The sequence below is a fragment of the Colletotrichum chrysophilum genome (assembly GCF_026319265.1).
Source record: "Colletotrichum chrysophilum strain AFK26 chromosome Unknown scaffold_91, whole genome shotgun sequence".
NCBI lineage: Eukaryota > Fungi > Ascomycota > Sordariomycetes > Glomerellales > Glomerellaceae > Colletotrichum > Colletotrichum chrysophilum.
This window is the reverse complement of record NW_026517378.1, coordinates 1-26,833: the sequence shown is the minus strand read 5'-3', so window position 1 is coordinate 26,833 and position 26,833 is coordinate 1. Positions and strand designations below refer to the sequence as shown.

Sequence of the window (26,833 nt, the reverse complement as noted above, 5' to 3'; positions counted from 1 at the left end):
TCGGCTCCAGATTAGTTCATGCTGCATCAGGGGCGGTCTGTCTCCGTGTTAATTGTACTGTGCATAGGCTGATGCCAAGGGAATGCCAACATTTGCCAAGCAGATGCCAAGCGACCAAAAGGAATAAACAACCTCAAACATGCTCACGGAAGGCCGAATGTAGAAGGAGGCGCCAACGGGCGACGAGACTCCGGAAAATACCACGTCAAACTCCAAAGACAAATTGCTCACTAGCCATCTAGGCGACGAGAGAAGAATCAGTGATGTACTTATTAAGATGGAACCAAAATGAATGACAACGAACGCCGGGACAGACAAGACAAGCAGCCATGGCGTTGAGTGACCAATCATCCACGTACCACATTGGGTTCAAGCAGGGGACCATCAAGCTGTTTGAGCTACGGAACGTCTCGACATGTCTGCAGTACCTCCTCCCGACGCTGAAGTCGTTGCCGCTCACCTTCTCCCTCCTGGACGTCGGCTGCGGCCCAGGTAGCATCACCCTCGACCTGGCGCGGCACTTCCCCCATGCCACAATCATTGGCGTCGACCAGAGCGCCGAGGTGACGGAGCGCAACCAAGCCAGCGTCAAGGCCCTCGGCCCAGGCACACGCGTGGAGTTCCGCCAGGGCGACATACTCCGCCCCGAGACGTTTCTCACGCCCGCCGAGATGGAGGCCAAGTTCGACGTCGTCCATGAACACACCACGCTCATCTGCATCCCCGAGAACGCCCCCGTGCTGAGGCAGATGCGGCTGCTCGCGAAGCCCAAGGGCGGCATTGTGGCGTGTCGCGACGGCGATACGCAGTCGCAGGTGCTGTGGCCGCCGTGTCCGGAGAACGCGGAGTTGCAGGAGCGCATTTACAGGATGAACGGGCTGGAGACGCAGACGGGGCGTCGGCTGATCCACAAGGCGCTAGAAGCCGGGTTCCGAAGGGATCAGATCACGGCGTCGGCAAGCGTGCTGTCGAATATCACGCCCGAGGAGAGGTTCGCGTATGCAGGGTCCATGCTGGATATTCTTGCTGACGAGAATTCTGAGTATCGTCGGGCGGCGGCCAAGTTTGGGTACACGGCGGAGCAGATTGATGTGCTCCGAGCGAATATGCAGCGGTTCATTGACGCCGAGGATGCTTGGAGACTGTTGATATGCACAGAAATCATCTGTCGGCTGGATGGGGGTGATAAGAACGGTCCAAGAAACACTTTAGCCTAGAGACTCAATGTCAATACATGCGCAAGAATTGTAATAAGCGATAGAACCAACACAAATATCAAATCAAAACCCCGTGTTTGGCTGCACAGTACCAGGGCCAACATGTGATGCCCGGGAAAACTTGCTCTTGTGGCGTTGGCCAAGCCATTCCAGGCCTGCAGACCCCCATGTCGGTATCATTCGATGGCAAGCTCCACGCTGGTATATAACACTTCTCGCATCTGCCTTGTTCGCATTCCACATTCCGCCTTGCAGCACCCTCCTCTTCAACACCAACAAGCTGGCGTGCAACGAGATGGCGCCCATATCACGTCTGTTTGCACCAGGTCTCGCCGTCGCCCTGTATGCCATCGGCGTCCACGCCGATGGGACCGGCCTCATCGGCTGGGGCAAGACTCTCTACGACCCAACGTGTTCTTTCGCTTGCCGCAATGTCATCAGAAAGCAAACTCTCGCCTGCACGCCCGTCGACTCGAGCGCGAACCACGGTACAGCCCACAATCCAGTGTCGACGCCGCCGAAATGCTTCGTCTCGGATCACGTCTTTCTGCTCACTATGGCGCTCTGCATCGACACCTACTGCCCGCTGAGCGAAAATCCGCCGATTGCCAAGCTGGAAGACTATTGGGCATCCCATCTCGGGACCGGTACACTGGGGAACTACAAATACACTCCTACCATGTCATACCAGGAGGCTCTGGCTGCTGCGCGCGAGGAAGAATCAAAGGCTGCTCAAAACACCAACTCTTCGTCTTCAGGCTCCGACAGTGGAGGACACACCAACCACCGCAGAGCTCCTCCAGTACGACTTGCGGTCCGCCATGGAGACATGGCAATGGACTCGGCCGACGGCCTGACAGTTTTCAATGTCTCCAGCCCCCTTCCCAAGGCAGCAGGCGGTTCCAAGCCTCTCAATACCACCAGCTTCGTCGGTCCCACTGAGTGGCAGCTTCAGTGGAACTACATGCACGACTTTGAGACAAACGAGGCAGGCCACTCGACGGTCACTATCGTCATCACTCTGGTCGCCGTCCTCCTCCCCGTCGCCCTCTCGGCGCTCCGCTTCATCCCAGGTTTCACAAAGAACTTTGCCTGGATATACTGGCAGACTTTGCTGATTCATCCCGCCGCCTTCGGTCGCCGTCATCGCGAGCCTGTCGCCGGGATCGGCAACATTCCCACTCGCGGTCAAGCCATGTACATCTTCGTACTCAGCTTTCTCAACATCATCCTCTGGCTCGGCCCATACACCATTCACCAGCCACAGGCCAGCTTCACATCTCTGAAGATGCAGAGCATCAGCATCATCGGCAATCGCGCCGGTGTAATGGCCATGGGCAACTTTGTAGCGCTGTTTCTATTCGCCGCCCGCAACAATGTCCTGCTTTATCTGACAGACTGGAGCTACAGCACTTACTTACTGCTTCACCGCTGGCTAGCCTACTGGGCCATCTTCCACACCATCGTCCACTCCTTCATGCTCCTCGCCAACTACATCCTTCAAGGCACCTACGAGGCCGAGATTGCCCGCGAGTACTGGATCTGGGGCATCGTCGGGACCGTCGCGGTGAGCGCCATCCTGCCCTTCTCGCTGCTGTGGGTGCGCCAGCGCTTCTACGAGTTCTTCCTCGCTTCTCACGTCATTTTGTCGATCCTCTTCATCTTCGGGTATTACTACCATATCTGGTACGTCTACGAGTACAACTGGGGCTACGAGATCTGGATCTTCGTCGCTGGCGGGGTCTGGGGCGCCGACCGGCTCTTCCGTCTTGTTCGCACTTTCTGGCAGGGCCTCAGATGGGCCACCATTACCACGGTTGATGATGTCGATGGTGAATACATCCGAATCGAGGTGGAGGGGAAACGCCTCGATGGCGGGGTGGTTTACCTCGGATTTCCGACCCTCAGCTGGCGTTTCTGGGAGACACATCCGTTTTCTGTCGCATATTCCGGACTGAATGACGCCATTACTGAGTCGAGGACTCCAGAATCTCCAGTTTCGACTCCGGTCAGGGATGACAAGACGGAGCCCGAATCACCAACTGTTGAAGCTGACCCCGAAAAGGGCATCAACGCCCAACCAAACACAGTCACCACACCCGCACGAGGGAGCACAGATACCACAGTCTTTTATTCTCGCTCTCGCAGCGGTATGACGCGTGCCCTCGCTGCCAAGGCATCCCCTTCCACTCGCATTCGAGTCCTTCTCGAGGGCCCCTACGAACATTCAGGCCACGTCTCGGCACAAATCGCCCACTGCACCGATATGATCTGCATCGCCGGCGGCGTCGGAATTACTGCGTGCCTTCCCTTTGTCCGCAACCGCCCTGCTGCGGGTAGCACGTCGCTCTTCTGGTCCAGTCGCCACCAAGGCCTTATCACGGCTCTAGCACCAGCCCTTCACAGCCTCCCAAGCAGTGTCAAGGTTCAAACGAACGTCGGGGAGAGACTGAAGTTAGATGCCATCCTCACGAGGGAGATGACTGCTGTCTCTGGTGGTGCGCTGGCTGTTGTTGTCTGTGGCCCGCCCAGTATGGCGGATGATGTCCGCAGTAAGATTGTTGAAATCACGAGGAACGACGCAAGGAGCAGGCCCTATGTTTTGGTGGACGAAGCGTTTGTTTGGTAGACACAGTTTATATTTACAGAAGATATTCCCATTTTTGATTTCCGAAGGACTTCATTTGTCCATAAGTCTGTACGTAAACCGCTCCCTAATCTCACGATCCAGTCTCAAGCACTCCTTTCTTCCCTTCCTGCTCGCAACGATCACGTACCCGACGCACCACAACTCACTCGACTCCGGTCCCTGTACCACTTCGCCCTTCTCTTTCACAGTCTGATAATGCACAACATGGCGCTCAAGATCGGGGTTTGCCTCGAGGAACTCCTTCACCGCATCATCAGACCCCATAAATCCTGCCTTAGTAGGAGCAAGTACCGAGATGCCCAGCGTATACTGAGGGATGCTACGCAGAAAAGGCTTTGAAAGCGCCCGCACTCGCGCATCTTCCTCCGAGCCGAGACTGAGCAGCAGCCGTATGGCGTAGTAATCGACGCCATGTGCGAGCAGGGCCGCCACGCAGTTGATGTACCCCGGCGGGCGCGCGTTAACCTCGTGCAAATAGCAAGACGGAGCTTCAGCAGATACATCTCCCCGTATGCGCAGATCTAGGACCCCGGCATCAGGGTCGACGGCATAGTACGCCCGCGACCCGCGGACCCTGGCCTCGCAGTGGAACACACCGGACTCGAACCCAAGACGCGCGATGCTTTTGGCCAGTGAGTCCCGCATCATGGCCCTCTCCTCGACAGGCAGCGCCGAGGGCACGTCCATGAGTGTCTCCATGAAGTTGGCAGCTTTGCTTTTGTCCACCCCTGGGATGTCGGCGGAGCAGGGGAAGTCGTCCGTCACATCACAGAAGAGCACTTCTCCGTTCAACACAATGAAGTTTGCGTCGATCTCTGGTCCGTCGATGTACGGCTCGATCACCACGCTCGTGCTCCGTGCCGCAGATGTAGCGTGTCGATCCGATGCGCGCTTCACAGCAGCCCGCAGCTCGCCCTCGTCGCGTACTTTGACTACGCAGTCGCTGTTCCAACCGGTGCAAGGCTTGACAATTAGGGGATAATTCAGTCCTTTCCCTTGCTCTGCCAGGACTGGGTCGAGCTCTTCCGCTGTTTGCAGCACAAATCCATCTTGCTCTCCACATGCAGCGGCCTCAATCTCCCGCGAGACACCCTTATTTCCCGCCCTGAAATATGCCGCAGAACTGGACGTGGGCAGTCCCAAAATCTCACAAGCCTGCGCGACGAGCGGCAGCCGCACGTCACTAACACACACGATGCCATTGACTGGATGCGGATACGCGCGCACGGCATCAACAACGCGCTGGGTGAGGCCGTCGTCTGCAGCGATGCTGATGGGAAGGAAGGCCTCGCGGTAGTGCGCGTGCGGGCCGGCGTCGTCTTCAAGCCAATGGCCAGGGTCGTCGAGGACGACGAGGGTGATGCCGAGGGCGCGGGCGGCTTGGTAGAATTGCCGGCTTGCTTCGATGTTGGCGCGGCCTTGGACCCAGAAAACGCGCTTTTGTGTGAGTTTCTGTGGGACTGTCCAGGGTATGGAGAGTCGCTTAGTGAGATCATCGTCTAGACGGGTGCGGATGGCTTGGAATGTGTCCTTGGGGTCGGTGGCGCGCGCAATGACGCCGCCGACTGAGCTTCGGAGCAGGGAGAGGAAGTCGTCTTTTGTGGTGACATTGATTGCTTGGTCTGGGCTTGTTGATGCTACGGAGTACAATGGGGCGAGGAAGCTCGTAATCTTGTGAGCATCCTCAAAGCCATGGAGTCTGTAGGAGAGGAAGTCCGGCCTGATGATCGTTCCAGCCTCCGTTGAGAAGAGTAGCCTCAGGAAGGTGGCACGGGAGAAATCTTGTTTGACGAGGATTTGTAGTAGATCAGTGGCGAGATTCGTCTCATCCTGGTTGACTACGAAGTTCTTTTGGCCAGGCTCTTGCTGAGCCGTGAGCACAAGATCGAAGTGCCAGTATCTCTGTCCGTCGTGCGTAGTGGCAGTTCCTGAGCTTAGCCGAACGGCTTGTAGCGTCACTTCTGACCTCGATGTTAGTTCGGGGTGACAACGAAACCCAGAATATGTTGCTTACCTTGCCCATCATCTCCTCTGAGCATTAAACTCCACCCGAGGCTGGTCATTCTGCTTGTATGGTGTACTTGAGACGCCACCGACTTGCAGCAACAGCAACAATTCGGCGACAGCGTGAAGGAAAGACCGAGATTGCGACCTAATAGACTTCTTTTCCCGCATTCCATCAACAGCAGCCGGTACACCCTCATAAGACCACCCAGAAAATGACTCACTCCGGTCTCAGACCATCCCATCGGGACCAGGGGGCAAGTAAGGTTCGGCACGTGTACGCCAAAGGAGCTGTAAGATCCGTGAATGAGCAAGTTCTTTTGGCTCATGAGCCCTGGATCGTGCAGCTTCGCTTCACGGGGCTGAAGATTCTCAGCTCATTGAGCAAGTTTAGTAATCGGCTCTGGGTGAGATTGGAACCGCCGAGACTTCTAGACGGGCTCTTGGCTCTTGGCACTGTGCTGCACTGTTACATCAGGGAAAGCCGAGGCTGCATGCCCAACGTCGTACTTCTATCCTGTTCGAGTTAGTGAAGATTGCACCATGTAAGCCGCTGGAGGATCTGGACTTGCGGTGATAGCCGCGGTTACGATACATGAAGTCGATTACGTGACAGAGATGTGTTGAGATATGTAGCGTCTGGCCTTGCTGGCACATGGCTAGCACTGAAGCCCTCGTCAACTCTCCAATGCCAGAAAGACTCGGAAAACAAAGCCCATTTGTTCTTTTGAAAAATGTCTGCCCAGGACAACGTCTTCAGCGGGCCGAATTCAGTCGTCGACTACTTCGACCCCGACAAGAATCCGCCTCTTCCTTTGGTCGAGATCCCAGACCGTTTGAATCCGTTCAGAGAAGTTGGGGTCAGGATATATGCAAAGATGCTCACCTGTCTGCCCGCGCAGAATGTCAAGTCTCTGCCAGGTGCGTTGCCGTTTCCTGATTTTTGTACAGCCAGAAGGTAACACACGGAACTTATAGCCCTGAAAATGCTACGAGAAAAGCCCCAAGCCCAAGATCGGAAGATTGTCGAGGCAAGCTCTGGGTCGACTGTACTGTCTCTCGGCATCATTGCAAGGGTTCTCTGGGGAAATGAAGATGTGGACGCCTATGTGACGAATAAAAAGCCGCCAGAGTCGCTGAATCTGCTTCGTTTCTTTGGTATCCGACCGTGAGTTCCCATTTCAAGAGACAGGAGGCGAGAAGCTTTTTCTGACGTGGAATCTTCTCAGATGTCTCTACGGTGGCCTCGCGCAGCAAGAACCTACTGATCCCACAGGCATCATGTGCAGGCTACGGAGGCGGGCGGCGCAGGACGAGGATATGGTGTACCCCGGGCAGTATGACAATTCCAACGTACGACCTCCTGGCTTTCTAGTAGAATCCAAGAGCTGACGAGTGCGAAGAATTGGAAAGCTCATGAGGAGTGGACAGGGCCTCAGATTTTCAAACAGCTGCCTCAAATCAATGTCTTTTGTTCCACTGTCGGTACCGGAGGTGAGGTCAGCCGATGCTATATTCTCTTTCAGTTGACGAATAGATTATCAGGCGTAATTACGGGCACGGGAGTATACCTAAAGTCCCGCAAGCCATCAGTCAAGGTCCTTGGGTTAGTCTACGCGTGTATGTGATGACTTAGCTCCCGGAAACTAACGATCAGCAAGCGTCTTCAACAAATTCGGGGATCCGACGCCAGGACCCAGACACTTCCACGGCTTCCATACCTCTGGCTTTCCATGGCAAGGCACAGTCGACAGTCGCATCGAAGTTTCATCAGTTGACTCGTACCGCATGTCCATGCGTCTCTCCCGAGAAGGACTCATCTGTGGCCCGTCGTCAGGGGAGGCACTTCACGGACTCCTCGAGTACATCGCCATGCTGAATCAAACGAACAACCTAGGACAGCTAAGAGACGGTAAAACAGGCGAGGTCTCATGCGTCTTCACTTGCAGCGATCTCCCGTACCAGTACCTGCCAATCTACAATCAAAAGCTCGGAGCGGGAGAGTTTCCTCCGATTGAGAATGAGGTTGGTCACAATCGCAGAGTACCTGTGTTGTCTAGCTAACATGAGCGTGACAGATACTCTTGCAATGCGACCAGAATCGACATGATGAGAGATGGATCTTGAATGCGCGGAAAGCGGCCAGCGTCATCTTTGGCACGGCGGAACTGCAGTCAGTCCAGAAAGATGCTCTCAAAGTCAGCATCGAAACAGTTGAGAAAGTCCCGGTTCAAGTCCCACCGAAGGGTCGCTCCTGGATTTCCATCATCGTCAACCTCCTCTTCCCAGAAAAGCAGCGTGCTGATGTTAACTGCTGCTCGCACCATACCCGCAACTTGATCTCACCATCAGTCTTGGTCCTGGACCTTCGTAGCCCGTCCGCTTTCAAGGCTCAACACATACCGGGCTCGTCCTCGGTGCCCTTGGTCGGTCTGACGCCAGATCTGGCTAACGGTGACCTTTTTGGAGATGCGAAATCTGTTCACATGATATGCATGCAGATTCAAAAAGCAGTTGCCATACCTCATGTTGCTGGGCGGCTGCGTACTGCGAGAGAAAGTCAGAAGGCTGTTGTGTGTGTATGTTACAATGGCGACGCAAGTAAACTTGCATCTTCAGCACTTCGTGCCCTTAACACTGAGGCCTTCAGCATTGATGGTGGTATGGAAGCACTCTGGCCTGAGCTGGAACGTCCGAAGCTAGCTTGAACATGTAACCCCAACCCTAACCCTAGTCGTGGGGAATGTGGTCTTTGGAGCGCTGTCACCTAGTGAAAGTTTTGTGTTGAATTCCACTGGGGTGTATTTATGCTTCTCGTTTACCTTGGATGTTTCAAGTTCGTGCTCTGGTCCTGATGTAGAGGTCGTTGAGCTTATCTCGTTTTCCGAGAGGTGAAAAGGTTTCGACTTAAAATCAGACTTTCGGCTTCACAATCCGTCGTGCTACCGCTTGATCAAGAGTGCTAGTCTTCATAGCGGCTGGTAGAGCTCAAACACAGCATTCAGTTGAGTTTCTCCCTTCCCAAATCGTTACGGCTTCAGGCTCCACGTCAGGAGGATTACCCAAGCTTTCATAGATACGGGTTCTATCATAAACATAGGAATATTTCAATTGAGGACGGCAGATTTAGCTAGACTAGATATCTAAGATCGTTAGAGCATTTGTACTTTCCATTTCGGCAGTTAATTTCAATTAGCATTTAAACAAATCTCCGTGGTGCGATTCAGGATTTGAGATTGTAGCCTTTGTATTTTAGGGGTGAAAATGTTGTAAACTTCCGTATTGTGCGTTACCACCTATGAGACGCAGCAGTCTGAGGGCATTAGCACTAGGTAGGCAATACCTTCTCCAAGTTGCCATCTCTCATGCGTTCACGAAAACATATGCAAGGCCCGAAATAGCATCGGTCGTTGCGTTGAAGCACAAGGGCGCCATACGCGCCGCAAGAGGTTCATACGCGCAGAGGCACGCAGGTATGTCTAAGCGATTGATAGCTCAGACATGCTATACTTTCGGCATAGAGACTCTGCATGTGTCTTTTGTTATGCTACAGGAGAGGGAGAAGAGGGGTTACGGGGGATGGGAACAATTTTACCCTAACCCTTACCCTAACCCTGCGGTAGAATCTACTACCAGAGTCGGCCCAGTCGGAAAGAAGAAATTGCCCTTTTTCGCGCGCTCGACTGTACAGTTTAAACACAAAAAGTCTCATAACACATTCACAGTGCGTCCGTCTGTTGAAGAGCTGTTTTAGATTCCCTGATTACTGATTATAACCTTACTACTAGTATGCCTGGTCTCCATCAACTATTTCTCAGACAGCATCATGCTTTACAACTCGCTGATTAATGGACTTCGTGTCATCCGGTTGTCACCTACCGGGTGGTTATTTCATTCTCGGCGTCATATAGTCAGTCAGCATCAGCGGACGCGGTCGGGGCCTCCTTCATTGAGTCGGTATGAGGTTGAGCAACCTACATCTCACTCGGCGCTTGAGAGCTACACATTGCGCAGAATTCCGTATGTATTTCATCAATCAGCATGAATTTCAACTCGCAGCTCTCTCCTCAAATTTTCTTCCTGCACCTAAGGCGACTTACACGGGGACCGCATGTCGTCAACCCAAGCTCGTGCCGATCCCCACCTCTGTGGCGCCACATCCGAGACCGGCGCCAGGGGTTCGATCAAGCTCTGAAATAAGCTTATTACCCATGCTCGTCCCGCGCCCCCACCGACGCCACCCGATCTCACAAGCTCCACTGTGCACCACCCCCTGCAACATCCCCTGTCTGCGCTAAACCATGGCTGCCCCCACCAACTCATACGCCCCGTTCAAGGGTGTTGCCCCTGATCGCCGCCCACGCCCTCACCCCCTGAGGATGCCCTGTCCAGGTACCTTACGTACTGTGAAGTCACTGAAGTCGGAGTTCCTTTTTGAGGATGGCGGCCCACCACAGGTTGATCACTCCTGTCTTGGTGCGCCTCAGTGCCTCGCCACACATCGAAGGAGTCAGTCTGGGGCCGACGCGTCGGTTGCACTGGCAACGGGAGGGGCAGCTGAAGGGTTGGAGTGGTCTGATTGGATGTCGAGCGGATGAGTTCCCAACTACACACGTGATTGAGTCGAAATGGTAGTAGCCGGCCTATGGACATGACGACTCCATCGAAACATGGTTGAATAAGAACTTCATCTTTATGTGGTGTGCGAATGAGAAATCAAAGTTCCTGTCGATGGAAACAGCAATTCACGGGCAACCAAGGGCGCAAGCCGCGCACATACAGAATTTAGAACTCTACGAGACAAGCACCCACCAAAGACAGAATCGTGGATCAAAAACGTCCATTTGTTATTTACAAGTATGAGGTAAAATGCAATGTGCAAGTCCGAAGACAATAAATATAACGAAGAAGAAGCACATGCGGCCCGCAGCCTGCGCCGAATTGGCAACCACCATCTCATCCCCAAGACACCTCGACAAAATTCTTCCTCTTCTCTCAGTCTCCCCGCAGCTTCACGATCAAGATCTCACACTGCATCTACAAGCACTGGGAATACCACTCGCTTGATTTGGTGCAGGTCGACCCGGCCGCGCACGCAGTGGGGCCGGTGTACCCCGCGCCGCCGCACTGGGCCCACTTCGCAGCCGAGGCACCGGAGGCAGACTCAGCGACGGCGGAGGTGGCCGCGGGGGCAGCAGCGACGGAAGTAGACGACGGAACGGGCTCAGGGACCTCTTCCGCGACATCCTCCTTGACGGCGGGTGCAGCAGACGCAGAAGCAGAAGCGGAAGCGGTGGCGGCGGGCGTCGTCGCGGAGGAGGCCTTCGTCCAGCCGCGGCTGCGCGAGAGCTCGTACCACCAGTTGCGGTACATCCAGCCGTCAAAGTCAGTGATCTCCATGGACGACCCCGCGAGCATGATGAAGTTGGACACGCCGGTCGGGGTCCAGTCGTAGACTTTTTTTCGCGTCAGTAATCAATCCATCTTACGGAGAATCAAAAAAACTCACAATCATCCAGACCAAAGGTGTGTCCCATCTCATGCAGCAAGATGTGAATACTCTCAGAGTCCAGGTTGTTGATCATGTACTCCCGCCCAATCTGCTGTCCCCAATCATACCCGAACCCGCCCTCAAGCCCGTCCGTCAGCCACAAGCTGTGCTCGAACCGCCGGTCCGCCCCAGCCTTGCACCCGCTGAAGTCCCCATCAATATGCGCCGCGTGATTGCACTCCGTCGCGCACGCCGGAACACCATCGCCATCCTTGTACGTGGTATACACGTCCAACCCGGCGGTGCTGCCCTCCAGCAGACTCGCGTCCTTGACCGCCCACGCAACCACATTCACATCCACCTTCGCAAACGGGAACCCGTCGTATCCGTACAGCCACTTGAACCACTTCTGGTACTGCGCCGCATACACGCTCGCGATCTTGCTGCGCTGCGCGGCCGTCACCGTCGCGGAGGAGTCCCAGCGCACGCAGATGTTGAGGCTGCCGTTGGTCGCGACCAGCTGGTCCCAGCCCCAGTACTTGTTGCCCGTGACGGCGCCGTCGTAGGTGGACTCGTAGTGCGCCCAGACCTCCTTCAGGGGCGCGGCGAGGGACGAGGGAGGGGAGAAGCCGGACTGGCGCTTGGTCGGGCGGTTGCGGGTCTGCGGGGAGAGGAGGCTGCGCGCGGCGGCGTGCGGGGCGGGGTGGTGGTTGGCGAGGGAGGACCAGACGGCCGGGTCGAGATCGGCTTTGGAGCGGGAGGGGGAGGGGTGGGCGAGGGTGGTGGCCGCGAGGGCGAGGAGGAGGGAGGAGGCGAGGGAGGGCATGGTCAATGAGTGTGGGGTAATGAGTGACTGGGTGAAAGGTTGCACGGGCAGAACGTGAGCCAGTCAGTTCTCCCGGTAGAGCGAAGAAAAAGAAGGCGGGTGGAGGGGTGCGAGAGAACGAGGGACTCGGGTGCGCTTGACGGCGGGATATATATGAAGGCTGTCGAGCGTAGGCGAGTGAAGCCATTTTCGAGAGTTGCAGCGGGTCATCGCCAAGACGGTTTCTCGTGGGACAGCGTGAGTCCGACCTATGCTCGAATTGAAGACCGACTAGAACCGTTCATAGGTGGGTTTCCGCGTGTAAGTGAGGTGGGAGCCGGTAGCGCCATGCTGTGATTGGCCCGGACCAGGGTCGGCGGATTGAGAAAATTGCAGGACCGCCGCCGCCCTCGGATGCGGCCGATTCTGGGAGTTTGCGGATCCACACACGGCCGGGCCCCGGGGCTCGGCGTCGAGTATTGATTTGCGCCAAGGCGCTACGGGAGGCGTACCGAGCCCTGGGGTCGTGGGATGGGTAGGTCTCGCCTTTTTTACCGCGGGCTTATGTCATGATTGGGGACTGGTGTTTGTCCCTTTTGCGAATACTCGTGTTGGGGGTGACTTTTGAAATTAAACAGCGAGATGACAGCCCCCTTTTCTTCAATAGGTCCCGTGGCTCGGGTTGTGGGCTGAGGATCTGGACTGAATTTTGTTTGAAATGCATTCCACGGTGGAACACATCGTGAAGTGGCCCTGATGATTTCGGCTGAAAAGAATCCGCACTAAGCCCCTTCTCGAATGAATTTCGGCGGACACCATCCTCAAGCACATCACAGCGCAACCATCATTCCGCGTTCATCACACGATCCTCAAGCCCCGCATCAACAGTTGATCGTCCCGCCAAGCCTCTGATCTATGGTACGCTCAATCCTTGGCCAAGATACTTGACAGCAGACAAGCTCAAAACTCTCCGCAAACAACCACCTAACCATGATTCTCCAACGTCGCATTGCTCTAAGTCATTCCTCGAAGATTTCTTATAAACTAAACTGCAAACGCGAATGGGCGGCTTTCCTCCGGGACCGAGGTGGTGGGAACAAACACCAGCGTCATCTCGCTTACCGCAGAAATCATCGCACATTGTTTCCCCGTCAGAACGTGCCTCATTTCACTCCGTGGACTGCTGACTCGAAAATTCAGCATGCGACGAAAGTTCACAAAGTTCGAATAGACTTTTGTGAATTAAACACAAAACACATGCATGAAAATAAGCTTGAATCGGAACTGAAACTAAAAACCGCTTCCCGACCCACCCTACCGCCGATCCCAAATCGCAGCAGCAAAACCAAACCCAAAAAAAGCAGAGCAAATATCACCACCAACCACCACCATCTAATCCTTCACAACCCAAAGACAAACAACCGGCTTCCCCCCAGGCTGCCCCGTCCTCGTCCCATCCCACCCGACATCCTTCAAACACTTCTTCATCATATCCTTATCGTCCCCGGCAAAGCACAAACCCTTGTACCACTTCCCGTTCCCCGCCTGCACGATCTCGTAGCACTTGTTCTTCTTGGGCACGGGGTTCGTCGCGCCAAAGCCCTTGAGCAGCTCCGCCAGGGGCGTGTTGACGGGCACGTGGAACGCCGCGAACTGGATGCGCGCGTTGGCAGGCAGCTGCCACGGCGGCGTGGTGCTCCGGAACACGTGGATCTTGGTGTGCGCGGCGGGAAAGAAGTAGTTGTACCCCGGCTCGCAGCCGGTGCCGCCTGTCGAGTTGGAGAGGTGCGCGGCTGGGTTGCGCGGGTCGAGCGCCGGGAGGCCGGAGGTGGTGGTGCGCGCGTAGGGGTGGGCTTGGCCGGAGGGCTGGAGGGGGTAGGTTGTGTAGCCGCCGGCGGGGGCCGCGGAGGGGGTGGACCAGGAGTAGGGTGTCGCGCCGGGGTAGGGCGAGGCCGGGGGTTGGTAGTAGTATTGGGAAGGTTGGTAGGGGTAGCCGTAGGAGGCGGAGGTCCAGCCCGGGTGGGGGATGTAGGGCTCGCCGTAGCGGGGGAGCTGGTAGCCGGTGTTGGGGCCCCAGGGGGGCCGGCGGGCGTCGGCGTCGGGGCCGTTGACGGGGTTCGACATTGTGTTAGAAGGGGTGGTGGTGCGGTTGCCAGGTGTTTACCCAGTTGTTGATGCGGGGGTCGTATTGTGTGATCCAGTGGCCGGGGACAGGTCCTGCGAGGGTTGGGTCCCAGAGGCGGTGGTTGTGAGTTGAAGCGGAAGTGTTGAAACGGAGGCTGTTGGAGAACCGGGCAGTCAACTCTTGTTCTGCGGATGAGCCTGTGAAGGGTGTAAGCTGGCAATTTATAAGACAGAAATGTGTTTGCTAGCAAGCAGTGAATAAGTCTGTGTGGACGGCAGTGACTCACCCGAGTCAGACGAGGAGACTGATTGCGAATCTGTCTGGTCGCCGCGTGTGTCGCGCTGAAAGGCAAAGATTTCGGTGCTCCAGACGGGGTTGTTGTCCGGGTCGTAAAAGGTCCCGACGATGAGCCAGCCCCAGTGCGGAGGATCGCGCGAGCAGATGTAGTACTGGCCGATGATAAGCTTGGTTGCGGGGTATGGGAGGTACTCTGGCTCCTCTTCGGAGGAGTGTTGGGAAGCCACGGTGACAGATGATGAGGTGACGAGGTAAATGAAAGTTGAAACTGGGCAGCTGGAAAAGAGGCTTTTGCGTGATGATGATATTGGCATGTTTGCGACAGAAGCGGCCGATGACGACAAATTTATAACAGTCTCGGGGTAAAGCTGGGTGAGTGAATCATTGACGTCCAGAAAGGTATGTGTGATTGAGAGTGACGAGGAAGCTGGATCTCTATGAGACTAAAGGTCATTCGCGGGCGTGACATGCCGTACGTTGCTTGATTCGGCAGCATTGTAACGAGATGAATACGCAGCTGACGTGCATGTCGATGAATCACTCCGAGTGGACGTATCCTTCAAGGTGCACAACTGAGCCGTCCGCAACAATTCAGTCGCAAACTCGACTTGCATGAGATTCGCTCTGAGTCCATGCTTGGGTGATTGTGATGTATTGCTATGCTTGGGTGGTGTGGCGCGAAAGTGGTGCTCAATCTGTGGCTGACGCCGACGTCAAATGCCTCTTGGTGTGGCCTGTCCGTCCGCCAATAAGAAGCTGTCCCCAGCCGAGCTCCCAAGTCTCCACCGCGCCATCTTTGATTGGCAATCTCGCTCTGAAGTCGCGATCTTTATCTAACGTGTTGATGCAGTTGCGTTTTCTCGAACGCCCTGCGAATTCGGCGAATGATTGCCCGTCGCTGTTCCATCTCCCAGTGGTTCCATGTCTGTGGTGTGGTGGTGACCCGTCGCAGAAACCTGCCTCATCCAAACCTGCCAGGCAACTCGACTGCTTCGACGGTGGGGCGCAGTCGACATGGGGTGCCTCCGGCATTCCCGCGTTGCTCTCAGCAGTCCTCCAAACCGCCACTGCGCTCTGCCCTCAGCCCATCCAGCTCATCGTGCTCGTGTAAACTTCCTCTCCATGACCACCGCTCAATCCTCCACCTCGACATCCTCCTCAACAACCCTCACCCCGCCCGCCTTCTTCAGCTCCTCCACCTCCCGCCGCACCATCTTCCGCCTCTCCACCTCCGTGACCAAGCCCTTGAGGTAAACCTCCGCCTGCACCGTCGCGCTGTAGCTCATCGCCGTCCAGCTCCACATGTTCCTTCTCTCCGCATCCGCGCCCGCGGCCAGCAGCGTCCTCAGTACCAACAGGTTCCCGTTCCCGCTCGCAAAGTGCAGCGCCGTATTGCCGTCCAGATCCGCCCTCATCACCGCGTCGCGCGCGCCGCCGGGGACGTAGGTCAGCAGGATCTGCAGCACCGTGTCGTGGCCGCCGCGGGAAGCCTCCATGATGGCGTCGCGCCAGCGGATGTCGCGGCGCAGGATGACGTGTGGGGTGCGCTCGCAGAGGAAGTGGACGACGTCGGTGTGGCCGGCGGCGGCGGCGAGCATGAGGGCGGTCTGGTGCGACTCGTTGAGGGCCGGGTCGGGATCTTCGTGGCCAGCATCGAGGAGGACGCGGCAGATGGGCAGGTGGCCGAGGGAGGCGGCGAGGTGGAGGTTCGAGTTGGAGAGGCCGAGCGGGGAGGAGTCGGGGTTGTGGAGGAGACCTGGGTGCGATTTGAGGATGCGCTTGACGAGGAGGGGGTCGTTGGCCGTGATGGCGCGGCGGACGCGGAGGGAGGGCTCGATCCTGGGGGGTGGCGGTTAGCTGGTGTTACGTCACTGACGGATGTGGGGGATTGCGTACATGGTTGTGATGGAGTGGTCTAGCAAGAGTGTGGGAGTGTGGTGTTGGAAGTTGTGACCGTAGGCATCGCTGTCGGGAAGAGAAAAACGAAGGGCGTCGCGATGGTGGTGGGCGGGAAGGAGAAAGGATGGCAGGTCAGAGTTGGGATGAAAGCGAGAAATTGGGTTGGTGACAGACAGGAGCTGAACTTAGCTGCGGCGGGCGTGGGAAGCCCCCTGAAAACGGCAGGGATGGCCAAGGGGCAGCGGCAACCAGGTCGTATTAGCGGGGGAAGGCGGGGGCTTTTGGGAGGTCAGCGTCACTGCCCCTCGGTCGCCGGGCTCACCTTGATCGATTCGGTGAGGACCGTGCACACCGAACTGGTGAATGATGAGATGCTGAATTGAATTTGATCTGATGCATTTGACAAGACTAAATTTGGAACTTCTGGATAGTTGTGCTTGTTTTTTTTCTCCTCGTTTTGGTCGTGAGCTTTTTACCTACTTCATTTCAAACTTATTCAATACTTCACGCAGCATCATGGTGTGGCTGTTGTGGCAGCGCATTGTGGCTGAAGCAAGCCTAATCAACCAGAAACCCAGTTGATTGAATCTCAATGCCGTTATCAATACGCTTCGTCTATCTAACTCTAGACTTTTTATTCATCCAAATCAAAATCGTCTTCACGCAGCAGCCGCATACGGCGTGCCAAAGGGCTGCAGCGTCGTCCCCTCAATGTCAATGTACCCATACTTGGAGCCATCGCTGTTCTCCGCCATGCCCTGCGCCCACTTCTGCAGCGACTTCTCAAACACCTCCTTGTACTTTTCCTGGCTGACATCCAGCGGCTCCTTGTCCTTGCCCACCAGCCGGATCCTGCATCCTCATTAGCAATCCCATCTTCACAAATCAGACGGAAGAAACTTACTGCGTGCCAGCCAACATGTTCGTCAGCCCGAAATCATCCTCCCCAAGCAGCGTCTTCACCGAGCTCCCCGCGTTGCCCTCGATGATCTTCTTCGGCAGATCGAACTCGTTGCACACCGGCCGCGCCAGACCCACCCCGTGCACCGTCTCCAGCGCCTTCACCATCGCGGCCACCGTCCTTAGCCCGCCGGTCACATACACCCGCGTCTTATTCAGCTTGCCCACGATCTGCTCCGCAAACTCCAAAAAGAAAGCCTCGCGCTTCTTCGTCGACTCGCGCTTGTGCTCGAACGCCAGCGACTGGTACGTCCCGCCCGACAGCTCCACAAAATCAAACTTGTGCTCCTCCAGCAGCGCGCACAGCTCGCTGCAGTCCTCCGTCGAGAACCCGCCCTCCTGGAACTCGACAGAGTTGACCTTGATCCCGATGCTGAAGCTGGGATCCGTCACGCGCTCACGAATAGCGGCGGCAATCTCCAGAATAATCTGCGCGCGGTTGGCGAGCGACCCGCCGTACTTGTCCGTGCGCTTGTTCGTCGTCGGCGAGAGGAACTGCGCCAGCAGATACCCGTGCGCGCCGTGCAGCTGCACACCGTCGAAACCAGCTTTGTAGCAGTACTCCGCCGCGTGCGCGAACCCGCCAATCACCTTCTCAAAGTCCTCCGGGCCCATCGCGCGCGGCTTGCCGAAGGTCATCCCCATCACCTCGCCCTCGAGCTGCACGTCGCTGGCCGAGATGGGGTGCGGGTTGATGTTGCTCGCGACCTGGCGGCCGGGGTGGCTCAGCTGCGCGTGGACCAGGCTGCCGTGCTTCTTCGCGGCCTCGGCGACGCTGCGGAAGCCCTCGAAGCGCTCGCCGGAGAAGGGCGCGGCGGGCGGGATGATGGGGTTGCCGGCGGCCTCGAGCTGGTCGTAGTCGATCATGACGTTGCCGGTGAGGATGAGGCCGGAGCCGCCCTCGCCCCAGCGGCGGTAGACGTTGACGAGCTCCGGGGTGGGGACGCCGCGGGCGGAGGGGTTGGCGGGGTCCCAGGTCGAGAGGCGCTCGGTCATGGCGCCCTTGAGGAAGCGGTTGGGGGCCGTTTTGCCCGAGAAGGGCAGCGGGAGGGGCGCCGCGAGGGGGGAGGGGTCGACGGCCTCGGCGGGGTATCGTGTCGGCGACATTGTGATATTACAGTCTAATTTCGATGCGTGTCTAAGTTTGTTTAGAAAGAGTCGGGAGCATGAGAGAGAGAATGAGCGGTCTGGGAGGTTTTATGTCCAGCTGCGATGGAAGCCCAGTTAATTCCACATCCCCTGAGGCAGAGCGGAGCAACTGACGTGCCATGCTTTGAAACCGCCCACGATGCTTTGTAATGGATTTTCGAACCCTCCCCCTCCCACGCCACCATGAGTGCATTACATTCTGTAGCGTTGGAGACCAGACGGGGGTGGCCCTTCTAGACGGCGGTCGGGTGCGAAGTGCGGCCCGGCAGCGTCTGCCTTAGCGCCGTGCCCGCTCGGCATTCGGAGGGTGCTTCTCGGGGTTGCTCATTGGCTCAGGCGAAGCAAACACCGAACTGAGAGGAACCCACATCTGCTGTGGACGTCCGTGGAAAGGACAGTAGCGATGCTGGATTCTTGCAGAATCGCATCGGGCCTCGGCAGCTGGTGTGGAACTGACAAATCGGAGCGGTGATTGGCGAACTGGAGGGGAGTCGTGTGCGTCATGGTGTGGGGGGCCCCTGTTGCTGCCTGCAGTGAGTGACTGCAGTGAGATGCACCAAGCTTTCCCGCCCGTGAGATTTCTAATCTGACGACCGCGGGCTCGGGGATCTATCCGGCTGATGGGCTCGGGATTTTAGTTGATGCGCCTTAGGAGGTTTCACCTTAGGGCTTGTTTTATTTCTTAATGGTCTTGACTGCTTTCTGTGATGGGCGAGTTGGCGATTCAGGTGTTCATTTCCTTCGAGAAATGGAGGCGCTGATGTCATTGCAACGAAACAATTTGTCACTGCAAAACAAAGACTCTTCTTCATTCAACAATGGGCGCTGAGGAAAGCGGGACAGAACGAAATGAGAAATGAAACGCATCTGCTCATATTTCAATCATCCTTAAATGCACTAAACAGTTAACATGCAGGGGATGGGAGCGACTCTAATCAGCTCAGCAGTTGCGCGGAAAAGCAAAATAGATACAACTAACACACAGGCAATTAGACGATTGAAGGAACAGGCAAAAAGATGCGCCGAGGGGGAATCGAACCCCCGGCTCCCCGACGCTGCTTGATGGCAACGGAGAATTTTACCACTAAACCATCGGCGCGTTGTGTCTTTGGGACCTCATTGCGGGTCCTCGATGGACGTGGCAAGCAGCGAAACGGGTCAAGTTGCTGTCCTCCATAGAACATCGTGGAAGTCCCAGAAGAGACCCATTGGCGGGATCAAAATAGCACGCACCTTTGCTCAAAGATACATCAGACGGATTTGATCCAAAAACTTCAAATTTTGACTTTTTAATCTCGGCATATCTAAGCCCACTTGACCGCCACATTCCACACCCGCCTCCCCCTCGCATCCAGCGCCTTCTCCGTCGCACCACTTACACCCCTCTCCTCGCCCACGGGCAACACCACGTCGACGCCCTTCTCAGCCCACAGCGGCTTCCACTTCGCCCCGTCGCCCGCGAAAACCTCGCCCCGCACCGCAACCTTAATCTCGTCGCCGACAATCTCGTACGTGACGGTGAACTTGTATTCAGCAGGCTGCTCGCGGCTGATACCATCATCCTCAAACCACGCATCCTCAAACACGACGCCCTTGACGTTCTCGTCGGACACGCTCTCCGCCGTGCCGTCGCCGCGCTGCACGGGCGGCGGGAAGATCTCCACGCCGCGCCAGTCGTCCTTCGCCGTGCCGGGGAACTCCGGGTCCTCGGCCGCCGCCGCCGTTGTCGGGAGGGGTTTGCCCACCGGCACGGCGCCGCCGATGCGCGCGAGGACGGGGATGGAGGCGTACCACGGCGCGAGCACGGTGTGCCACTCGCCCGCGGCGAAGTGCTCGTACGGCGCGTTCGTGTTGAGGAACCCGAAATCCTGGGCGGCGACGCCCTTCTTGGGGAGGTACACCCTCGCGGAGTCAGCGCCGGGCTCGTACACGCCGCCGATGAGGAGCGTGTCGCCGAACCAGTACTGCGTGTCGCCGGCCTTGACGGCGGGCGTCCACACCTCCGGGTCGGCCTCGTAGCCCCAGCCGGTCCAGCGCTGCGGCGGCACCGCGGTGGCGTGCGCGCGCAGGTTGAGGGAGTAGGTGTAGGGCACGAGCTCGTAGCGGCGCTTGACGGCGGCGCGGATGGTCGGGGTGGCGGCGGGGTACATCCACGGCTCGATGACGCCGCCGACGAGGTTGTCTTCGTCCGAGGTCTTGAAGCAGTTGATGGCGAAGCGGGGCGAGTGCACGCCGAGCTGGATCCAGCGGACGAGGTGTTCCGGCGTAGGCTGCGGGCCCTCGAAGCCGCCGATGTCGTGGCCGTAGCAGTGCAGGAGGGAGAAGGAGGCGTTGAGGGCGAGGGAGTTGCCGCCCTTCATCGACGCCCAGGCGGTGACGTTGTCGCCGGACCAGGAGCTGCCGCAGTACTTCATGGTACCGGCGGTGGCGCTGCGGGTGAGGACGAGGGGCCGCTCGTCGGGCTTGCCCTCGATGGTGGCGTCGTGGGAGGCCTTGCCCATGAGCTCGGTGTGGATGGCGCGGCCCCAGATGCCGACGTCCTTGCGGTCGAGGCCGGCGGGGATGGGGACGAGGTCGGTCTTCTCGAGGGCGCACTGCCACTGGTCGTCGGGGACGGTGTACTCGTTGTTGTCGTTCCACATGACGTCGATGCCGACCTTCTTGAGGCCGACGACGCCGTCGTACCACCACTGGTAGCCGGCGTTGCTGGTGAAGTCGATGTGGCTGCCCTCGCCGCTCTCGCCGCCGCCGGCGCTCCAGAGGCGGGTGACGGCGGTCCTGCCGGTCTTGGGGTCCTTGAAGAAGGCGCCGGCCTCGGAGAGCTTCTTGTACTCGGGGTGGGTGGCGAGGACGTAGGGCTTGATGTTGGCGAGCAGGCGGACGCCGTGGGCGTGGGCCTCCTTGGTGAAGGCGCGCGGGTCGGGGAAGCGGTGGCGGTTCCAGGTGAAGACGTTGCGGGTCTTGGGCTCGACCTCGGCGACGGTGTAGCCGGAGCTCATCTGGAAGGCGGTGCAGGGGATGTCGTGCTTCTCGCAGTTTGCGATGAAGCCCATGATGCAGTCGTGGGCGCGGGGGGTGTCCTCCATGCTGTACTTCATGCCGCCGCCGATGTAGCCCATCATGTAGCGGGGCACGCGCAGGGGGAAGCCGACGAGCTCGGCGTAGGAGCGGACGACGTCGGCGACGGTCTGGCCGACGATGATGTACTCCTCGAGGCCGCCGTGGGCCTGGCGGTGGACCTTGTAGGCGCCCCACATGCCGTCGAGCTCGGAGCCGATGGACCATGTGGAGCGGGAGTGGGCGGTGGAGAAGATGCCGACGGCGCCGGCGTCCTGGGTGACGTTGATGAGGAGGGGAATGTGCTTGTAGAGCGGGTCGGTGCGGTAGGCGTCGTAGCCGAAGGTGTCGGAGGCGGAGATGGTGAAGCCGCGGCCGGAGAGGTCCATGGGGGCGGCCTTCTCGCCGAGGCCGACGTGGAGGGTGCCCTTCTTGTAGACGGAGTAGTGGGCGACGCCGGCGCCATCGGCGGAGTAGGAGCGGAAGGGGAGGTCCTGGTGGAGGGGTTTCTTGGTGGTGGCATCCTTGAGGTCGATGGACAGGATGGGCGCGTTGGACCACTCGATGGAGGCCTTTGCGGCGGAGGTGGTGAAGGAGCGGGAGGTCTTGTCCGATGTTGAGGCGACGTCCTTGGGGCAGGAGTCTGGGCTTGGGCGCTGGGCGCTGGCGAAGGGGGGGATCGGGCGCGAGGCGGAGGAGTAGGTGGTGCGGAAGACGTTCGGGCGGACGACCTCGAATGTGAAGGTGAAGGGCTCGATCTCGGCGTCGGAGGACTGCAGCTTCAGCGAGGCCGGGGCGAGGGCGGCGCCCTGTGCGGCCTCTTGCGGCGCGTACTTTACTGGTGTTCTCTCGTTTTGGAGGAGCATTTTGGAATGTGTGATTTGGGTCAAGAGGCTGCAAGCTCAAAGACAGACGTCAATGTCTTGGTGCGTGATGCTTTTATTGTCGAGGAGGGGGAGGGGTAGTGGGGTGCTGCACGCGCATTGGCGAATCGAGGGGAGTTACGTGACGATTGAGGGGTCGTTGGGGGGACGGCAATGGCGACGCGTCTGGGCCGGTCTCGGGGACTGTCGGCCGACATTCTGTGACGCTGGGTCGGATGAAGACCGAGACGACACGAGGCAGTATGGCGAGGGAGGGTTAGAGTTGCCGGATCGTGAGCACGATGCCCCGTTGTGGTGTTTGGATTCGTAAGAATGACAGGCCGAAGAGTGTCGTGTCGGGATTGCGGGGTGTAATTGGAGAAGGCTCCCCCGACTTTTCGCGCGGAACCCCACAACCCCAAGGGGAACGGCCGGGATGCGTGCGGGGGAGAGTCATGCTGTGGCCGTATCAGGAACGAGAATCTGACTCGTCGGTGGGGGCGCGTCGCAATTATTGTGGATTTGGAGTGTCATGTCGGCGGCTGCTTTCCTCAACGGGGGCGGCACGTCGGTTGGATACTTGATTCGGGGCGGCATTCTCGACGGATGGCGGGAAGGCGGCGGGCTAACGAGAACAGGAGCGGGAACAAACCGGAGACACTTTGCTCGTGAAGGCTTTGATTCGGTTGGGGGACGCTTGGAATTGTTTATTACCTAGGCTAGTCTCGGGGTTCGCAACGCACGTCGGAAACCGTTTCCCAGGTCTGGCTCTTTGCGTCACTAACAATCACTTGATTATTTGCTCTAGCAGCCAGTGAAGCTATTCAATGTGTTCTATTATCTGATATTCCTTTCCCCGCACTGCTCCTCACGATGCTTCCACCAAAAAGCTGGGCAGAATGTTGGGGAAGGGGCATCTCGTAGCGTTGCTGCCTCACAAAATGCCAAAAGGGCCCCCACCCGCGACACTGGACGAATGAAAAGGCCAGCTGGCGTCCCCGACATCCCCAAAGTCTCCCTCATTTCCCCGCGCGGAGAAGGGGCCCCGTGTTGCGGTGGGGGAGCAGCGACCCAAAACATGGAACGAACCACTCACAGCCCTCGAACGTCGGCTTTCGTCCCGTGACCACCACGATCCCCGGTTCTCGTCCAGCGCCATCATTCGACAACCACCTCATCCCTCGTCTGTCTCTCGTCTCTCCTCCATCCCGCCAGCACGGCAGCCGGCACTCGGATCCTGCTCTCATTCGCACACTCACCGCCCACACCACAACCCGCCGCCAAACGGGACTCGCTTCCCCGAGGGGACCCCACGAAGACGCGGCACTCTGCACCAACACGGCAAGGCCTCGACACTCAAGCTCATCACATCCCGAGCCCTTCCGTCACAGAGCCTCACCTCAGCCCAATCAGAGACCGTCCACCCCTGCCAATTCTCTCGCGGACGTTGGCCGACGTGCGTCCTCTTCTTCCAGCATGGGAAAATTGCCCCCTTGGGCGTCTTTCGCGTCCCGATGCCCAGAGAAAAGACGCCGCCCTGAGCCCATCCCTGCTCCTCGGCGACCGAGTCGTTGACGGGCAGGGGGGGCCACCACCCGACGTCTTCCCGCCCCCAGAATGTCGACGTCCATATCACGGCCGTCCGTCCCACGTTTTTTCTCGCACCTCGCTCGGCCTGCTCCTGAACTCGAGCCTCTCCTGCAGACAGACGACGACGTCACCATGGCCACCACCGACGACTCCAACAAGCCGCCCGTCGACCAGGTCGAGCACGCGCAGCCCCCCAACGCCAACCACCGCCGCGATGCCGCCGCCGAGCTGCTGGGCAAGTCCGGCACCTCGCCGGAGCACCGCGTCGTCGTCACCGCCGACGACGACAAGCGCGTGCTGAGGAAGATCGACATGGTCATCCTGCCGCTGATGCTCTTCGTCTACTTCCTCCAGGGCATCGACAAGTCCACCCTCGCCTACGCCTCCGTCTTTGGCCTCATCGAGGACACCGGGCTGGTTGGCGACCAGTACTCCTGGCTTGGTTCGGTTGTGTATCTCGCCCAGCTCGTCATGCAGTTCCCCCTTGCCTGGGCTCTCGTCAAGCTGCCCATCGGCAAGTTCACCAGCTGCATGGTCGCCTTCTGGGGTGTGACTCTGTCCTGCATGGCTGCTGCGCACAACTTTGGCGGCCTGCTTGCCGCGAGATTCTTCCTCGGCACCTTCGAGGCCTCCGTTGCGCCGTCCTTTGTCGCCATTACCCAGATGTGGTGGCGTCGTCGCGAGCAGACCCTGCGCATCAGCTACTGGTACGCCATGAACGGCTTCACCAACATGGTATGTCTGATTGCCCCCTTCGTTACAACGGCAACCGTCTAACACAACCCCAGTTCGGCAGTCTCATCACCTACGGCCTCGGCCACATCTCCTCTAAGCTCAAAGAGTACCAGATCATCTTCCTCTTCTTCGGCGTCATCACCGTCGCCTTCTCCGTCCTCATGTTCTTCTACATGCCCGACTCCCCCGTCGAGGCAAAGTTTCTCAACGACCACGATAAGGTCATCGCTGTCGAGCGCCTGCGCATGAACCAGCAGGGCGTCATGTCCCGCGAGTGGCGATGGGACCATCTTTGGGAGAGTTTGCGCGACCCAAAGACGTGGATCTGGTTCGCCCTCGTTTTTTCCATCTCGTTAGTCTCCACTGCCTCCTTACTTCCCCCACTCATCAACTAACAAACCACAGCATCCCCTCCGGCGGCATCTCCACCTTCGGCCCCCTCATCGTCAAGTCCTTCGGCTTCGACTCCTTCCAGACCATCCTCTTCAACATCCCCTTCGGCGCCGTCCAGCTAGTCTCCACCGTCGGCGGCTCCTGGGTCGCCACAAAGATCCACAAAAAGGGCCCCGTCATTGCCGGCCTCTGCGTGCCCCCCATCGTCGGCTGCGTCATGCTCATGGTCCTCCCCAACTCCGCCAGCAAGCGCGCCGCCCGCCTCGTGGGTTACTACCTCATCTCCGTCTACCCGGGCATCACGCCCCTCATCTACTCGTGGTCCGCCGCCAACACCGCCGGCGACACCAAGCGTAAGTGCACCTCGGCCGCGCTCTTCGTCGGCCAGTCCGTCGGCAACGTCGTCGGGCCCCTGTTGTACAAGCCCTCCGAGGCGCCGCAGTACGCGCGCGGCCTGAGGTCGAATCTGGCGCTGTACTGTCTGATTATCGTCATGGTCGGTGCCACGAGCGCGTACCTTGCGTTCTTGAACAAGTCGCACAGTAAGCGCCGCGTGGCCATGGGCAAGAGCGCCGTCATCATCGACACGAGTCTGTTCTCGGCGGCCGAGGCGGAGCGGATGCAGGCCGCGGGGCAGTTGACGGGCACTGGAGACGGACAGGAAATGGCTGCGGCTGGGGACGAGGGCACCACAGCTGGGGATGTTGGTGCGAGGGCGTTTGAGAATCTGACTGATTTGCAAAATGAGGAGTTTGTCTTTGTTTTCTAGGTAGGCTGTGGAAGGATGAGATAGATTCTTGTGAGAATACAACATTTGCGTTGGATCGCAACATTGGAATGATGCTTTTTGAGAAGTTCATCTTTAACGAGTTGTGACTGTGACATTTCAGGTGCTCTTACATCATTTAGGTAAGACAACGAAAAGAAGGGATGCTTTGCCACGCAGGACAAGTGGGACTCAGAGGTATTGTCGCCCCCAACGATTCTTCAAGCTATTGATGTTTTCATCTTGAATTTTGAAATCGCGAGTTGCTTAGGCCTTCATAGCATTGGATATGAAAAAGGATACGTGCGCAATCGCTCCTTGAAGTCTTGTGAGAGATCAGGGCTGTTGTTAGGCTGTTTTGCAGTCTAGATTAACTTCCTGTACTGCAGCGCCTCCACAAGGGCAATCAAAGCAATTTTGACCCCCATACTTGTTAAGTTGGCTCTTTTTTTTGGTGTTTTTGATTACTTAGCTAACTTGCAAATAAAATAAATTAATCACTATATAAAATGACGTCATATAGACTACCTAATCGGGTAATTTTGAGGATATCTACAGCCTCATAAGCCCTCTCTCGTAGGCCGTCATAGCCCCCCTTAGAGGGCCCCTTTGAGAGGGCCCCTTAGAAGGCTCTTTAGAGGGCCCCTTAGAGGGCTCTTTAGAGGGCCCCTTAACCCCCCCTCCCTAAGGGGTGTTACGGTCAGCTATCCGACAGTAGGGTCTGCTAACAGAAGCTGGGGATTGACACGTAGTAACAGTACACTGAGGTCGTGGTCTGGGTCGTAGGTCGTAGGCTTGTAGTAGATCAGGTCTTCAGAGGCTAAGGTGATCA

At 57.7% G+C, this 26,833-nt stretch overlaps 8 protein-coding genes and 1 non-coding gene across 9 annotated transcripts; 2 read left to right on the top strand and 7 right to left on the bottom strand.

The window, feature by feature from the left end:
• Positions 1-329: 329 nt before the first annotated feature.
• COL26b_009432 (uncharacterized protein) lies at positions 330-3,846 on the top strand (the record flags this gene model as incomplete). The annotated part of the gene is made up of 2 exons (XM_053182162.1): positions 330-1,144; positions 1,473-3,846. 2 exons carry the CDS (start codon positions 330-332, stop codon positions 3,844-3,846), a joined length of 3,189 nt encoding a protein of 1,062 aa, XP_053033852.1.
• A 51-nt stretch (positions 3,847-3,897) lies between these two features.
• COL26b_009431 (uncharacterized protein) lies at positions 3,898-5,893 on the bottom strand (the record flags this gene model as incomplete). Its single annotated transcript, XM_053182161.1, has 2 exons — positions 3,898-5,769; positions 5,882-5,893. The coding sequence occupies 2 exons, from the start codon at positions 5,891-5,893 to the stop codon at positions 3,898-3,900; spliced, it is 1,884 nt and encodes a 627-aa protein (XP_053033851.1).
• A 5,015-nt stretch (positions 5,894-10,908) lies between these two features.
• COL26b_009430 (uncharacterized protein) lies at positions 10,909-12,188 on the bottom strand (the record flags this gene model as incomplete). The annotated part of the gene is made up of 2 exons (XM_053182160.1): positions 10,909-11,327; positions 11,381-12,188. The coding sequence occupies 2 exons, from the start codon at positions 12,186-12,188 to the stop codon at positions 10,909-10,911; spliced, it is 1,227 nt and encodes a 408-aa protein (XP_053033850.1).
• A 1,371-nt stretch (positions 12,189-13,559) lies between these two features.
• COL26b_009429 (uncharacterized protein) lies at positions 13,560-14,291 on the bottom strand (the record flags this gene model as incomplete). The annotated part of the gene is made up of 1 exon (XM_053182159.1): positions 13,560-14,291. The coding sequence occupies one exon, from the start codon at positions 14,289-14,291 to the stop codon at positions 13,560-13,562; it is 732 nt and encodes a 243-aa protein (XP_053033849.1).
• A 4-nt stretch (positions 14,292-14,295) lies between these two features.
• Positions 14,296-14,903, bottom strand: COL26b_009428 (uncharacterized protein; the record flags this gene model as incomplete). The annotated part of the gene is made up of 2 exons (XM_053182158.1): positions 14,296-14,489; positions 14,579-14,903. 2 exons carry the CDS (start codon positions 14,901-14,903, stop codon positions 14,296-14,298), a joined length of 519 nt encoding a protein of 172 aa, XP_053033848.1.
• Positions 14,904-15,722: 819 nt separating this feature from the next.
• Positions 15,723-18,555, bottom strand: COL26b_009427 (uncharacterized protein; the record flags this gene model as incomplete). Its single annotated transcript, XM_053182157.1, has 3 exons — positions 15,723-16,428; positions 17,167-17,340; positions 17,393-18,555. The coding sequence occupies 3 exons, from the start codon at positions 18,553-18,555 to the stop codon at positions 15,723-15,725; spliced, it is 2,043 nt and encodes a 680-aa protein (XP_053033847.1).
• A 1,060-nt stretch (positions 18,556-19,615) lies between these two features.
• Positions 19,616-19,696, bottom strand: COL26b_009426. The gene has a single exon. It is a non-coding gene; the product is annotated as a tRNA-Gly (tRNA).
• Positions 19,697-19,901: 205 nt separating this feature from the next.
• Positions 19,902-22,520, bottom strand: COL26b_009425 (uncharacterized protein; the record flags this gene model as incomplete). The annotated part of the gene is made up of 1 exon (XM_053182156.1): positions 19,902-22,520. The coding sequence occupies one exon, from the start codon at positions 22,518-22,520 to the stop codon at positions 19,902-19,904; it is 2,619 nt and encodes an 872-aa protein (XP_053033846.1).
• A 1,719-nt stretch (positions 22,521-24,239) lies between these two features.
• COL26b_009424 (uncharacterized protein) lies at positions 24,240-26,004 on the top strand (the record flags this gene model as incomplete). Its single annotated transcript, XM_053182155.1, has 3 exons — positions 24,240-24,842; positions 24,896-25,194; positions 25,248-26,004. 3 exons carry the CDS (start codon positions 24,240-24,242, stop codon positions 26,002-26,004), a joined length of 1,659 nt encoding a protein of 552 aa, XP_053033845.1.
• Positions 26,005-26,833: the final 829 nt, after the last annotated feature.